We start from the raw sequence: 16351 nt of genomic DNA, 5'->3' as shown, positions 1-16351 counted from the left end.
TAGACATAGAAATGTCGGTAAGTGGTTACCTACAGCCATAACAATTTAAGTTTCATTTTTCTCGTTAAATAAAAATTATTAGAACTTAACTAACTTCTGGGGGGTCAACAAATAAAAATTAGTGTTCACGATTAGTGATTCAATTGATTAATAAATAATTATTGTAGTTAAGTTTATTAAAAAGGTTTCTTTGAAGTTATCGGTCGGTTTAATCCGGCTGCAAGATTCGTGACATGCAAAACCACTCTTAATAAATCCACGATATTTCCAATCATAGCAGTGTGATCGCGAGGCGAGTGCAATAACAAGAAAAACAAAAGATAGCGTGAAGCGGGCGGGGCTTCCCGGGGCCCGCCCCCCGCGGGTGGGGGGGAAGGGGCGGGCTCTAGCACGTGGGCCGCCGCCCGACTATCGGCACAGCACCGTCCGCCACTGGCAGCGGCGCTCGCTACCGCGGTTCGACACAAGTAGCGAGAAAATCCGACGGCGAAATCTCAAATCGAACGCGACGTGTTTACCGCGCGCGGGGAAAATTTTTCATATCGTTCCAAAGAAAATTTCAAAAATTTTCCAATTTCATTATCGAGGCGAAATGTAAAAGCTTGTGAATAAAATTAACTTTCTTTACCAAAGTGTTTTTCTTGGTAGAAAAAATTGATCGTCTCAAAAATGAAATGCTAGATTTTTTGTTTTGATGAACAATTACGTATAAATTCGGTTCGATGAATAGCATGTGAATGTATTCGACGTTGTGAAATTGAATCATGTTTTGTTATGACTGTTGACAGATACGTTAGAAAGAAAATGTATCCCGGGACAGTGATAGCTTGATGGGCGAACCTGAATAAGAAATGTCAGTTGAGACGTGTCAGCCAACCCGAGAAGTTGTCAATGTCACGTGAGACTCGGCGCTGGTGCAAGAAGCGTCACTCATGTGTCATAAGCGTGCGATGAATATGGAGTCAGTGACAGACAAAAGATATCAAAATGGACTAGAAATAGTTTTCTAAAGATTCCGGTAAATTTTAGTGAAATTATCTTTAAACTTTAACTGTGATATAGTGATAGGATAGTGAATTTGGAAACGTTTTTAAAAGCCGGTAAAAAAATTAAATTCAAGTTTCTTGTTTTTATTTTATTCAGCCAAATTTTTAGGAATCCCGGGTAGTAAATTTACTATCCATTAGTGGGTTAACAGATAATCGTATTGTTTTGACAAAAACATTCTTGTTTCCTTTTATTTAATTAAGACGGGAAACGCCAAGGCACTTTATTGAGTGAACTGTTGAAAAAAGTTATAAAACTCGGTGCGTTCGAACAGTTAACACTTATAAAGAAAACCGTCCCGGAAAATTTGACGGTTGTCAAAACCGTTCGGCGCGAGTCGGTTTTCCCCGGGATTAGTGCACCGCCCGCCGGTCCAGTGGCGCCCCCTTGATGTTGTTGCAGAACGAGCTGCGTTACTACCGCGAGCTGAGGGGGGCCCGGGGCGGCATGGAGGACGACTGCACCCTGAGGCCGTGCGCCACGGACTTCTCCATAGCGGCCATCATGGCGCGGGACCGCCAGGGCCAGGGGGGCGCGGGCCCCCGGCGCCCCCCGAGGGACGGCCTCACGCCGCTGGCGGACGGACACTATGCGATTCATGGTAAGTTCACATATCTCTGAAACTTGTATCATTTGAATCGAGTAAAAATGAAATGCATATTTACTTAAGTAGTGTAATGCCTTAAACGTTTTAAATTTAGGGGGAAAAAATGGCAAAACTCAAAATGTATAAATACAAAAAATACAAAATAAAATTGAAATATGTTCACTTCTATCGGTAAATACAAATTTTAAAAGTCTAAATAATTTAATAGGCATCATTTAACAGTTCGTCTGATCATTTTTATATCCATGCAAACGAAGATAATAATATTTTCTTAGTGCAGTATTCTGGACACCATTATTTTATTTTGAGAATAGAGAAAATCGAATAAGTACCAACATAAAGTAAGAAAATAGTTTATTATATTTTTTTGATGATTAGTACTTGATTATGATTACTTAAGATTTTACTATTTCATTGGCATTGAAATAATGCAAGAAGTAAATTTATTAAAAGGACTTATTCTTATAAATTAAACATAAGTGATATTAGTTTACTATTTTAAGTTGATTTCAATTCTATAAAGCTGACTAAATATTCTTAAAATCATAATCCGCCCAATATTATTTTGTAACAATACTGTTTGCCAACATAAATAAATTGCAATTTATTAACTTACTTATAGTTTGTTTATTACACATTATTTGAGACATAAGTCCTTACTCAATGGGACTAAAAGTCCTGTTTTGAGTTGGGACGAGAAATTAGCTGACACAGACACATGAATATACAAACCATCACAAATATTATATAGGATCAGAAACAAAACAATAATTGAAAAGAAAAAAATATACATGACACATCAATGTGGTAAACAGTAAGCTAAAACATTCGTAAAATCATCAAGGAGTTTCCAATACATACCATATACTTAATTTTATTTTATGTTTGGAATCGTCACTGTAAAAGTAATATGTTCGTACCTAATACATTATTATACATCCAAAATAAGGTTTCATCAGGGTGTTCTGTGCTGTAATTTACCACTGTAATTGGGCCACCTGGTCTGTTGTGAAACACTGTTTTTTTTCTGTTCAAAAAAAAAAGAAATATATCGATTTAACTTATTAAAACAATGTAGGTATCAAAAGATTGTAATATTTTTTAAGAAATTTAACGAAACGCAATAATGTAAAATTATCGTACTTTTGAGTACTTGCATTATAAATTCTCAGATTATATTCCATTAAATAAAATAAACGCTTTAGTCAGGTAAAAAAAATATTATTCTAAAAACTTTAAATAATAGAAGCCTTAATAATATAGTATAAACCTTAATAATATTCTAACCGTCAATGTCTTTATAGATGCATGTGATAAGTAATGTATTATTATATAACTTGATATTTTTATGTTTTTTCAATATGTATTTTTGTATTATTTAATTTAGTACTCAATCTTATTTGGTATTTTATTTATTACTCCTATTTCTTACTACAGATAGAATTAAGAGTGAGTTTCTAGAAACCATATCTCAATTAGGTATAATTTCAATTATGTTTATATATATATATATATATATATATATACATATATATATATATAAATATTATATATTCTTCTTCTATTGATTTCAATGATACTAATATTTTGTTTTTTTTTTTCAATACTATTATACTTTACTATTGTACTATTATTTTGTTGGTTTCAATGATACTTTTATATTATATATTTGATTATGTATGAATCGGAATTTGTATTATTTATATTTTAATATTTATGTCTGATTATCTTTTTTAAATTATATTTTATTATTTGATACTTATACCTTGTTTTTCTGGATTGTAATTTTATTGTATCACATGTCATTTTATTTTAATCTAATTAATTTTACTTTGTATATTTTATTGTTATTTATTATGGCTTGACACAGGCACAGCCTAAAAAGCCTTATATTTAAACGAGTGTAATTTTGAATTAATAAATAATTGTAATCTTACTAATTAATTAACATTACTTTTGAAACGATTTTTCTTAATCAAAGCTCACATAATACCACAATAATTACAAAAAATAAGTTATAGTATTTTAAAAGTTTATTTTGAATGTAAACTAATAACCAACGTTTCCTTTAAAAACTGCAGTGGAAAGTTAAAGACAAACTAAAATATTAAAAAAATTATAAAATATTAAGTATTTATTTCATAACATTCAATGCAATTGAAATAGATACAAAAGCATTGAATGAGGAGAGTTCTCTGCATTATTACTTACCAAGTCGTCGAATTTTACAAAAATAATGTGTTAATTTGTCTAGGGTTCTGGGCCTCGATTACAATGGAAATTAAAGGAGTTATCTTAAATTGACTGTAAAGTAAAACCGAATTTTATGCACGAAAATATGTAAATCTGTATAAAAATTAAAATATCTTTCTCGGAAACTAGTTTTTAAACATGTTTTCAAAAAAAAAAATATCTGCATTCTTATTCAGTTTTTCTAACAGAAAATTTGATTTAACTTTAAAGACAATTGAAGTTAACTTCCCATTGTAATACGGGTCTAGATGAAGTTAAATTAAATAATCAATTATTAGATAAAATACCCATCTACATTACCTCATGTATATGCTACCTGTAAAATTTGTCTATGGCTCCGTATTTATTAATCCATTTGATAATTTTAGCTAGGTTAGTTAAATCAATCTCAGCGGGCTTATAAAATTGTATTTATTTGCCGACGAAGCAATTAATTTGACGCTTTGTTTCCGATTTAACAGATGTATCGCAAAAACAATTTATGGAAATCGATTTCAGTTGGTACCTACTTAAACATCCATTCAAATACACCCACCTCCCACAAATGTTTGACTTAAATTAAATTAATATGCATGAGCACTTGGATAAAAAAATGTGCTGATTTTACTATATCTGAAACAATCATTGTTGACAATGCCATATACCTACATGATTTTTATTTTAAGGCACGCAATTGTAATGAGAAGATATAAAAGCCAATATAAAAACTGCATAAATTGCGCTCTTGTATCTCGAATATTTTTTGTGTAATTATTTCACAATAAAGCGATGCGATGTTTTTTTTTTTACTCGGTGGCTATTCTCAGGTTAAAATCCCGAAAGAGTTCATTCTTATTTTAGTATAGTGTAGATTTTTATTTTATTTTTGTTTAAAATTATAAGATTCTTAATGTACATAAAATGTAAATGTACATGAAGTGTTAAATAAATAAGTGAATAAAAGAAAATCAAGTGGCAAAAAGTCCGCCTTATCGTATAGTGGCGCGTTGGCCCACTATGCTTGAGATTCCGGGTTTTATTATTAGTATGGTTTCAATGAAATATTTGCATTAAAGGTGGTTTTACGTTGCAGCATTTCATGATCCCTGCACTGGCCTCAAAACGTAAGACTGATCAGTCTGATCACTAAGTTGAGCCTTTATATAACAGATGATCGAGATACACTGAATTCGATTTTAAATTCAGTGCCATATGCACCATTGAGAATGGATAAGGGTTTGATGATGACGGAGGTATTTTTCAATATTTAAACAATAATATTACCTTTAATATGTTAACCTTAACATGCTACTAAAGGTGAAACAAGGGGGATTTCATATTTTTTCGTGCTGTTAATTTTTAATAACGAGTAACACCAAAAACAAACAATCGGACTCTTGAAGTAGTGGTCAGCGCGTTTGCCTACCATGCATGAGGTTTCGGCTTTGATTCTCGACATGGTTGACATAAAATATTTATTTAATAGGGTCATTTTTAAAAAATAAATTTATTCATAAATTTGATAAAAAAAGTTCATGTTTTTGTTAAATTCTAAACATATCTACTTTTACACAACTTATAAATGTTATCACTGTAACTCTCCAAAAAAGAGACTAACTCTTGTGCTTGGAGAGAGACTTACACTGATTTAGTTGTTTATTTACAAGTACATAAAAAGAAAAATAAAAACATAGGATATATAAAGAAAAAACATAAAACAATAATACATTCTGCTGATTAAAATTTAATGTTGTTTGTACACGAGTTCAAAAAATTTCTTTAGGTCAACTTTAAATTTATTTACTGATATATTATTTTTAATAGTTTTTAGTTCATTCGGAAGATTATTGTAACTTTTTACACCTTTGAAGACAAAGCTATTTTGACTATGATTTTACAGTAGAATATTTCATACGTCCTTGAGTGGCACCTGAAGCGTAAGATTAATAATCTCACCTTCATGGAATAAAAAAAGGATACTCTGCGATTGGTGCACTAATGCAGTGCCCTATGCACCATTGGGTATAGAATGGGAATGATGATGATGAACGTTATTACAGATTTTAAAAAAAATAGTTGCATTAAAAACATGTATTTTTTTAGGTTTATTAAAACATTTTTTCCAACAAGGAAAATATCTACTAAAATAAGACAATATAAATGATGATAAAAACTTGTTTTTTTGGAATATTTTCAAACACTATTATATTTCCTTGAATTTTCACACCACTTTGAAGCTCAAAGTTCCACATTACACCAAATCCTATTCGAAATTTGCACCTGGTTTCTTAGAAAAGGCTTTTACCGATGCCAAACCATAAATTTAGACGGACATTAGGACGGACACACCCGACCCGAACATTTCCGGGGAAAGTTAGAGTTAGAAACTGGAAACGTCAACAAAAGGTTTTATTAATTTGATACTAAACCTTGCGATTTTTTTAAAATTTAAAATTATTTATAAACATAGACGTATTCATTCATATACCATATTAACCAAAAGAAAAAAAAACTTTATTGAGTCGTCTGTAAAGTTGCTACATGTGCCTTGATATTATTTTCCTTTCTAGCATCAATATTATTTGTATTTTTTATTGTTTTAATTTGAACAAATTTTTATTTTGTAACTCTATTAATAACTAAAATTAATAATTTATAGATTACATTTTAACTATTAATACAATTGTCTCATATTCTATTAGTTTTAATTTAATGCTTCTATTTTTTTAAATTATTTTTGGATTATCTGCGTTTATAACTATGTATAATTTACATAATAATATTTTGATGTAGATAATGTTCGCAATTATTTTGTTACGTATTATTTTAATTAGACAATAACATGTAGTTTGAATTTTCGTTTTTAGATTTCATTTGTTTTTAAGTGTTCATTGTAACTTTTTGGGGATGTTTTTTTTCGAAATGAATAAATGAAAATTTCCTGAAATTTCATATTTTTTGTTTGTGAAATATTACGACTTTAAAAACTAACTAAAAAGCCATAATGAGTTACAGAGTATAATTTAAACGGTAACTTAATTTGAAAAAATAAATGAGTGCATTTTCAAATGCTATTTAGTCATTCTATAGAGATTAGAAAATCACATGAAAGTTCACAACTAGAAATTAAGTTTTTAGCTAATTTACTTGTCAACAAAAATCAGAGGGAGAAATTAAAGAAATATTTCAAATCAACCTAACCATGAAAGTCCACAAGCCTTGTTAATATTTATACATTTTCCGTTTGATTAAACATTTTTTTTTTTTTTTTTTTTTTAATACCTACGTGATATAACTTTTAATTAATCAATCAAGGTGCGCGTGTAGAACGATTGACTACCATGCATGTGGTTTAATTATATAGTTAACATGTGGCTAGTGTCTCGGACTCACGGACCAAAGGTCCGTGGTTCGAATCCTACTCTACCCCAACTTAATTCCCATTTTCTAATAGTGAGTTATTTACAACTCGTTGAAAATGGCCCTCAAAATTAAATATTTGGGTAAATCATAAGAACGCAAATATTTCTTTTTTTAAAAATAAAAAAAAACATGAGAGATATATACATAAAAATTTACCTAAGTCTTTTTTTTACTCTATTTTTTTGACTAGCACCTAGATTGCGAAAACTTGTATTTTTTAAAAGTATATTGATAAATAACTAATTATTTACATTACAAGGATATTAATGTAGAACTAAGGCAGTCTGATGTTTAAACTGCAAACATAAATCATTCATTTCCCTTGTTTTATTTCTTAAAACATTGTTGTTAATATTTATTATTATTTGTAAATATTATTTGATGATTGCATCTTTTTACTCGGGGGCCTGGAAATAGCCAAAATCTTCCGCCCACCTGAAGCTGTGGGTGGCGAACATTAAGGGGAATATGTAAAAGGGCAGTAGAGGAGGGCTTAACACCTCCGGCAGCCGCACTTAGCGCTGTATCAAATATTCATGATCGCAAATATCTTCCATACACTTCCAGCATATTGGCTACTTACGTGTTGTTAACGTTAACATACCCGCATAAATGTACAAATACATTTTCACCTCAGCGAATATACCTACTTCGATTTGGGGCCGATGAAAAATGTATGAATTATTTTGTTTATGTCATAAAATAATTTTATTTTCACTTTTGTATGAAATAACTTTGAGTTCGGAAAAAGAAGCGTTAGTTGTGTACCCGAGTATGGCGTGAGTAGTACATACTTACATCGATGAAAATATTATGTAGAAACAATTAGTTTATATCATAATATAATTTTATTCTTACGTTAGCACGGAATAAGAAATTGCAGTAGTGTATACATAAGTGTCGGCCTCGTGGTGTAATGGTCAATCTAATCAGCTAGTCTCAAGTTTGATTCCCGGCATGGTTGATATGAAGTATTGATTTAAAGCGTGTTGTCACACCAGAATATTTAGTAGTCCCTGGACTGGTACCTGAAGCGTAAGACTGATTATCTTATCTTCATGTAACAAAAAAATGATCAAGATACGCCGCGATTTGTGTACCGATGCAGTGCCCTATGCACCATTAGGTGCGGAAAGGGAATGATGATGATGATACCTAAGTATAACTTGATTATACGTATATATTAATAATATAGTTCGATTTATGTTATTTAATGACAATCATCGATGGAATTTCATCATAACTATATAATAACTTATATTTGCATATAAGTTATGAATAAAAAAAATCTTGGTACACTTCCGCTTATTTATTTGAACAATTAGCGGTTTAACCCTCAAATGGCCACCTTTAATCTAGTAAATATTATGCAGTTTTAAGATCATTTATACAAACCTAAATATTATCTCAAGTGCAGGTAAATTTAAAAATCAAGCCAAAAAAAAATATATTGTATCTCTTTCGACTCGTTTTATATGTACCTACCTCTACAAACTTAAGGTAGTACTTACCAGTCCGAATTTTGCCTGTTAATTGGTTAAATAAATGAGTAAGAGTATCGAGTATTTTTAATTTATGATTTATATGCATTTATAAGTAAATATTTAACTATGAATCAGAGTTAGTATAATCTCTAATCTAAGTTTACTACATTTAAATTATTTATTGACAATTCTTGATGGAATTCCATTGTAATGATGTAATAACTTATATCCAAATATAAGTTATTGATTTAAAAAAATACTTGGTTATTATCCTTACACTATATTAAAATTATCCTTACACTGTATAATATTCACCAGTCTGAAGATGCCCATTAGAGGGTGAAAGCGCTAATTGGTCAAAATAAATAAGTGGAAGTGTACCAAGTATTTTTTAAATCAATAACTTATTTGTAAATATAAGTTATTACATCATTACTAAGTTAACTTGTTTATCAACACTAATGTCGACAAGGAAAGGTGCAAAATTTTTTTTTTTTTGAGTTCTATTAAAAAAACTACGCGTGAGTTTAAACTGTACGAAATTTTATTATTTTTCTTTTAGTTTCAATCTCCGAGATTGGTTTGCAGCAAACACTCGTCGTATTAATCGTTATGTAATAAATATTTACTAAAAGTATGTTAAAAATACCCATGTAATATTTGTCAAAATTATTTGAGGAAATTATGAAATCAAGTAAAAGTTTTAAAAAAATCATGTTTTGTAAAGGGAGAAGAAACTACACCTACCAACCGTTCGATGCATAATCACGAAAACTTATAATTATTTTCAATAGGTGGCAGCGTTTGTGCAAGAAGACGTATCAAGCTTTCCCATCCGATTGTTAATAGCGTTTTATTATTTAAATATTACTGCGTTTTGTTTCATTTTACTTTTGGATATTCAATAAGGATACATTTAATTCATAGGTACAATAAATTGTAGGTAAATGAAAATTGGTATCATTCCTCATACCTATGCATCCTCAATTATAGAACATTACTATCTTTCATTAATTACATAAGTGTGTAGCTGAGGAAGTTCAGTATAAGGGGAAATTATAAATATTATTTTTGCTAACATGGGGTAAAAATTAAAGCATTTAATTGACCGGTGAAGTTTCTCTAAAATGTATGAAAATATTTTAAAAAAAATTTTTCATGAAAATTCAACTACTTTAAATGACGTTACGAGTTCTTCTAAATCAAACGATGATAAAATGATGTGGTAGATTTCCGGTTTCCGGGAAGCTAACCCACCGATCAGAACAACTCACCGAAGAGAGCTAGTGACGTCACGGGCGGAGTAATAAAAAAATGCAAAACCTAAAGAAATCACAGCAATAATACGATAGATAGAAAAACAAGACTTTTTTTGCTTAATTCGATAGTCTTTTAATAAGTTATACATATATATTTACAGCTACAAGAGTAGATCCCAGCAAAATGCTCGTACGGGGTTTTCCTGTTTTTCTATGATTTAATTCCAAAAACACGTACGACGTTTGCTTTGAGGAATTTCTCTTTTGCTGCCCCAAGAGTGTTCAATGTCCTGGATGAACACATTAAGTTATCCAAAACAAAAGCCATTTTCAGGAGGAGTGTTCAAGTCAGCATTTTGTCTAAGAGAAGAGATCATTGCAGGAGACTGCTGCAAGATATTGTATAGATTTATATACTATTAAGCGTGTTGTCCAGATGCCCATTGAAATATATGTATGTTTATGTAATAATATTTAATTATAATTCTTGCTCTTATTTAATAATGTACGTACTTCCACTTTCCAGTATGTTGTATCCCAACTCAACACAGGGCCATTGGCCTCAAAGAGTTGGGGATACGTTTTTATTGTATTTTTTTTGTAATATGTATGTATTTGGATGAAAAAAAATAAATACATAGACATGTTTTTTTTAAACAACTGAACTTCCACATTATATTTAAAAATGGTAAGGGTTCAGTGATTAATAATTTTACTTTTATAACAAAATTCAACGTTTAGTTAACTAAACACAAATAAATGTATGTACCTAAGTCGGGTGTTGTTAAGATTTCTGCAACTGAATTCGCCCTACGCGTGACAATAAGCACTGTAATTAAAAATACTGTTTTGAGTAAGTGTTTATAAGATATGTGCATTTAAACAAATGTAAGATAATTTCTCCTCACCCATTATGCCAAATTATAAAAGTTTAATGTGACTTAAGAAACACAAAATATGTAAAAATCGAATATCTAACTAAATCCCATAAAAACGTTAAAATATTATTTTTAACGCATCATATATATGTTATATATGTATTTTGTACATCAACTTTACTATTAGCGGTGTACCAGTTTGCATGCGAATATTGTCACAAAAGTAATGATTGACATTTTATGTCAAATATTCTTCCATTTTAAGGATATTGTAAGAAATCATACCCAATACCTTTTTTCACCTATCAGATATTCCTTTTGTCAAAATGTCGGACGGATGCACGCAATTTCATTTTTGTATATTTTTTGCCCAAGGGTGTAGCCGTTTTCAAACATGCTTCATTTTATTTTACCGCATAAATGTTTACCAATTTGGCATCCCCTGTAATTTAAAAATTACGAAATTCGTACTAGGTATTATTTAGGTAATTATGTACTGCAGTCTCAGCATACTTGTAAACCACTATTTGAATAAACATAAATAGTTGTATTTGTCATTCATAAAAAAATACAGTTTCACTTTAATTTTTAAATTTTAAAATGATCAATCATTCGCTTCAAATCAGTCTAGCAGGAACATGATGAAATATTTGCACTGAAAAAATTTCATGGGTAATGAATGTGTTTTCAGAACATTAAAAAAGATCAGAATACATCTTTCGTAGGTAGCTAAATATTTAAAAAATTTAATGAATACAAAAATATTTGTTTGGAAAACAAAAATGTTTATAAAAATATAACATCAAGTACCATTAAACAAAGTATTTTTGAATGCACCCATGTTTGCTGTTCTATGTTCGAAATGTCAAAATCCAAATGGCAGACAGTATAAAAGGACACGATATTCATATTTGATTCTCTTTTTATTTGGGCAGCCACTAAAGTAGGTACTTACCTCTTCGTTGCCGACTACCCGCATAAACCAAAGCCTTCTAATTTGGTTATGTAGGTACAAACTGGAATGACAAGCTGTCGAATATGATTGGACTCAGGGGACAATAAGATTGCCAGAAAAATATTTAGATTCTCAGAATTTGTAAACTAAATTGAAAAACACCATTAAAAAGACACTCAGTGATTCGATAATTTTATATTAGATTTTAAAAAGCCGGTTGGACACCCTCAATTTAACAAATCTCATAACAATTAATGTTCCTAAAATTCGTACGCGACAAATACAGGCAACGTTATTTTATATTAACATCTCTTGTATTAATTATTATATTCACTCGCCTATTCAGAGACTACTCAAACTATGTAAGCAATGAATTTAACTCTATTGGTATATTTTGATGACTTTATAAAAAAATCAAGAAATGCTTTTATTAACGGTAGAATTATTTATTGGATCATTTAGCCATTTTCAGTTCAGTCCCATAATTGTTAATGTTTGTTTCCATTTGTATTTTTTTATTTGCATATTTTGTGGGTCTTGATATCACTTTGCAGTTTAAAAATATGTAAATCCATATATCCATTAAATGCAAAATCGCAAGCGCAAAATATATAAAATAAAATTGAAATCCATTCATAAATAATTAATAAATTTACAATCATTTGATTGGAAAGATAGATAGGCACAGGATCAAAATAAAAATAATCACTCTATATCAATAATCATTATGCTGATATAATCGATAATATTTTAGACGCCCAAATTAGTCAATACCTAATTTTTTTTAAAGATTAATGGGTAATTAAATACCGCGTTACCAGTAAGTTATTTAGTTAATATTTTGAAAACGTTCCGAAAACGATGAAATCAGTCACTGAATCCGAAAATTGATGAAATAAAATAATTTCTCCATATTCAAATTATTATGAATAAAACGACTGCTTTAAGAAAAGTTTATGTTGATAATTTAAAAAAAGAGGAAATAATTATTCATTTAATTTTCTGAAAACAATGAAAAAAAATATATAATGAAATTATTACAATATCAATAAATCGAAATGTTTTCATAAAACATTATTATTTGTCTTACATAGGTTTTGTTGTTTTGTAGATGTATTGTAGATATTGTATAGGTATGTCTTTTGTGGTATCTGTTACAATTTTTTATAATGTCATTAAAATTTTTAAATTTTATTTTAACGTGCATTTCTGTATAATATTTATTTTCTCAAATTAATTGGTTTGCGTAGGTCAGAAGAAATTGTCCTAAGGCAACATACTCGCATTTACGTTTAAATATAGAAAATAAATAAAGTATTCAAATAAATACGAAATCTTTTAATAATTATTGTATTTTTTTTTTTGTATTTTTTTTTTGTATTGTATTTGTATTGTATTGTTTTTGTATTTTTTTTGTATTTTGTATATATTTTTTTGTATTTTTTTGTATTTTTTTTTGTATTTTTTTGTATTTTTTTTGTATTTTTTTTTGTATTTTTTTTTTGTATTTTATTTGTACCAACATTTTATTGTAGTTACAATAATAAAAAAATATTTTTAATTATAAATCGCGCCCCGTGAATGACAGTGGCACAACTCAAAAAAGCCATTTTCCCAGAAGAGCAGTGAAACACACTTGCGCTCTTAGTAAATTAAAATTACAACATATAGTTCAATTGTGTCATCATCCAATTTGAAATATTTTGATAAAAAACAACGTCTTAGTGATAATTGTGACTGAATGAATTTGTAGAAAACACTGTAGTTAAATATTAACATTATTTATTTCAAGCCAAATAAATGTTTTTTTTAGAATCATGCCGTAAATCGCGTATATAGGAAATATTTTCAAGAGCATTTCTACATACTGAACTCAAAAATGTTAGTTGTACACGTGTGCTTTTACCATTACTTAGGTGCGAAATGCGATTTGTTTTTACCACCAATATTTATTTAGGCACTAGCGGTATTGTCAATATAACAAAAGCACTACTCATTCAGAACAATAAATTATGATTTGATACCCGTAGGAGAGGCCTTATTCAGAAAGTTTCTCCTTGAAGCAAAAATGACTATTCTTTCGAGTCCTTTTACTTGTTTATAGTATGGTATTGTTTTATTACCTGTTTTATTGAGGTTTTCAATTTGATAATCATTGCAGCCACTTAGCATACGAACAAGATAACATCCTTCTCAGTATGATGATGTATTGCCTGACACCGTTTAAAACCTCTTAACGTGATGGATAACATAAGAGTACCCATATGACACATACATTATTTTATATGTTTTTAGACAATAAACCCAATTTCCATATACTGTTTAATACAATACATCATAATAACATCACAATATCATAACGCGAATATATGTAATATCAGTTAGCAATTCATAATTTTCACATTCCCATCAGGGTTTTCGGGGGTATAAATGAAAGCGTACCTGAAATAGAAAGTTACCTAAAGCGAAATACTTATTATATTACCTTCATGTAACAAATGATTAAGATACACTGCGATTGGTATACCGATGCAGTGCCCTATACACCATTAGGTGCGGAAAGGGAATGATGATGCGATGATACTTAAATCCACAATTTGTAATAACCAGTGACCGGTTTTATCGCTTTCGCCACATCTTCAAGACTGGTATATTTTCTAAAATAAACTACAATGAACTTCAAGAGTTTTCACTAACAAACTTGATGTTTTGTTCAACTATATTTTTCATCGTTACTCAACACTAGATTTTGTGTTGTCGGCCTCGTGGTGTAATGATCAGCGCGTTTGCTCTCGAATTCGATTCTCGACATGGTTGATATGAAATATTAATTTAAAAGGGTGTTTTCACACTATACATTTAGTTCCTAAACTGGCACCTAGAGCTTAAGACTGATGATCGTACTTTCATGTAACAAAAATGATCAAGATACACCGCCTTTGGTGTACTAATTCACTGCCATAAATACCATAAGTGCGGAAATGCAATGATGACAAAGATGATTTTGAATCTAATACACCAAATTCAATTTAAACTCTGGAGTATAGAAGAGTGATTGCAGATCATTTTTTCCTGTTTAAACTAGTTAACAACGTCGCAGACTGCCTTTTACTCACAAGTTTTTTAGAATATCTTGTACCTAACAAAATAAGACTCCATACTACATTTAATTTGACAATACCTAGGACTAACTCAAGTAAAAACGAATTTTTTCTTTAGAGCAAGTCATTATTGTAATACTGAAATATGAAAGATTCCTTATGGACAGTACGTCCGTTTAGTTATGTATATACTCGTATGATCATTACTATATTTTGTACCTTTTACATTATTTTCATTTGATTGTTTTTTTTTCTTATTCTGTAAATTTATTTTATGATTATTTAATTTTTTTAAAATTACTATATTATATTTTTATTGATTTGTTTGGGAAAAAAACAACAGATTCAACATTTAATTAATCTATAAAATAAGTGTACATTGTTACCTAAATTGTAAAAGCCGACAATAATAATTGTCCTCGGCTATGTAAGTTATTAAACAAGTTAACACATTAAAATAACCCAGTAATGGAATTAAATTAATTTAAAATTAAAGATACGTTTAGTAATTTAGAAAATATAAAAAATAATAACAAAAAAATTAAAAAATTAAAAATAAAACAAAAAATAAAATAAAAATAAATATTAATAAAATACATATATATGATAAATAAGTACATTTATAAATTCGTTTTTTTTTAAATAAGAAAATAAAATAAGAAAAAAGATAATAAAATTAAATAAAAAACTGTTAAAAAAAAACTTTGAAGATCGTGCAAATATAAACATGAATATACAGTTTTAATGACATACTCATATATTTATAAACATATTTGTATTTTTATTTTATTTGTTATTTGCAACTTCTAAGTGCCTAAATTTCTCATATTTTAAATTTATTTTATTTTGATGCCTACAATGTACATAATCAATAGCTTACATTTCTGCGGAAAATTTATATTGACGATATTCACAAATTTAGTTTATATACAATCTTATTTTCTATTAAAATATGTAAAAACTGTTGTTTTTTTCCCAAATAAATAAAAACGATGTAATTTTATTTGCGTCGTTTAATGTTGTATTTTCGTTTTCCGGTAGACAAGTTCGCGGAGACCACCGCGTCGTCCGTGGCCAGCGGCTCGCCCTCCCCGTCGCCGCCCATCACGGTGGCGGGGTCGGAGGGGCGCGAGTCGCCCGCGGACGTGTCCTCCACGTCGGAGGCGGGCGCGGGCGGGTCGCGGGCGCGCGCGCGCTCGCCGCCCGGCGCGCCGCGCGACCCGCGCCTGCAGGAGCGCTGCAGCTGCGAGGAGCTGCGCGCCGCGCACTGCCACCTGGAGACCAAGGACCTGTGGGACAAGTTCAACGAGCTGGGTACCGAGATGATCATCACCAAGACCGGAAGGTAACACTGCACAGCATTTT

At 30.0% G+C, this 16351-nt stretch overlaps 1 protein-coding gene across 1 annotated transcript in view; it reads left to right on the top strand.

The window, feature by feature from the left end:
- Positions 1 to 438: 438 nt before the first annotated feature.
- The window catches only part of LOC148280263 (uncharacterized), a 105870-nt gene continuing 89957 nt past the window's right edge, over positions 439 to 16351 (top strand). Inside the window, exons 1-2 of the mRNA XM_088228588.1 lie at positions 439 to 1648; positions 16028 to 16331. Of these exons, the coding sequence (XP_088084714.1) occupies positions 1438 to 1648; positions 16028 to 16331 (515 nt within the window). The 5' untranslated portion in view covers positions 439 to 1437. The remainder of the gene's footprint in view (positions 1649 to 16027; positions 16332 to 16351) is intronic.

Source organism: Micrasema longulum, unplaced genomic scaffold (assembly GCF_059751315.1).
Source record: "Micrasema longulum isolate JH-2025_06_02 unplaced genomic scaffold, ASM5975131v1 h1tg000597l, whole genome shotgun sequence".
Taxonomy (NCBI): Eukaryota; Metazoa; Arthropoda; class Insecta; order Trichoptera; family Brachycentridae; genus Micrasema; species Micrasema longulum.
This window is presented reverse-complemented; position numbering and strand designations above follow the sequence as displayed.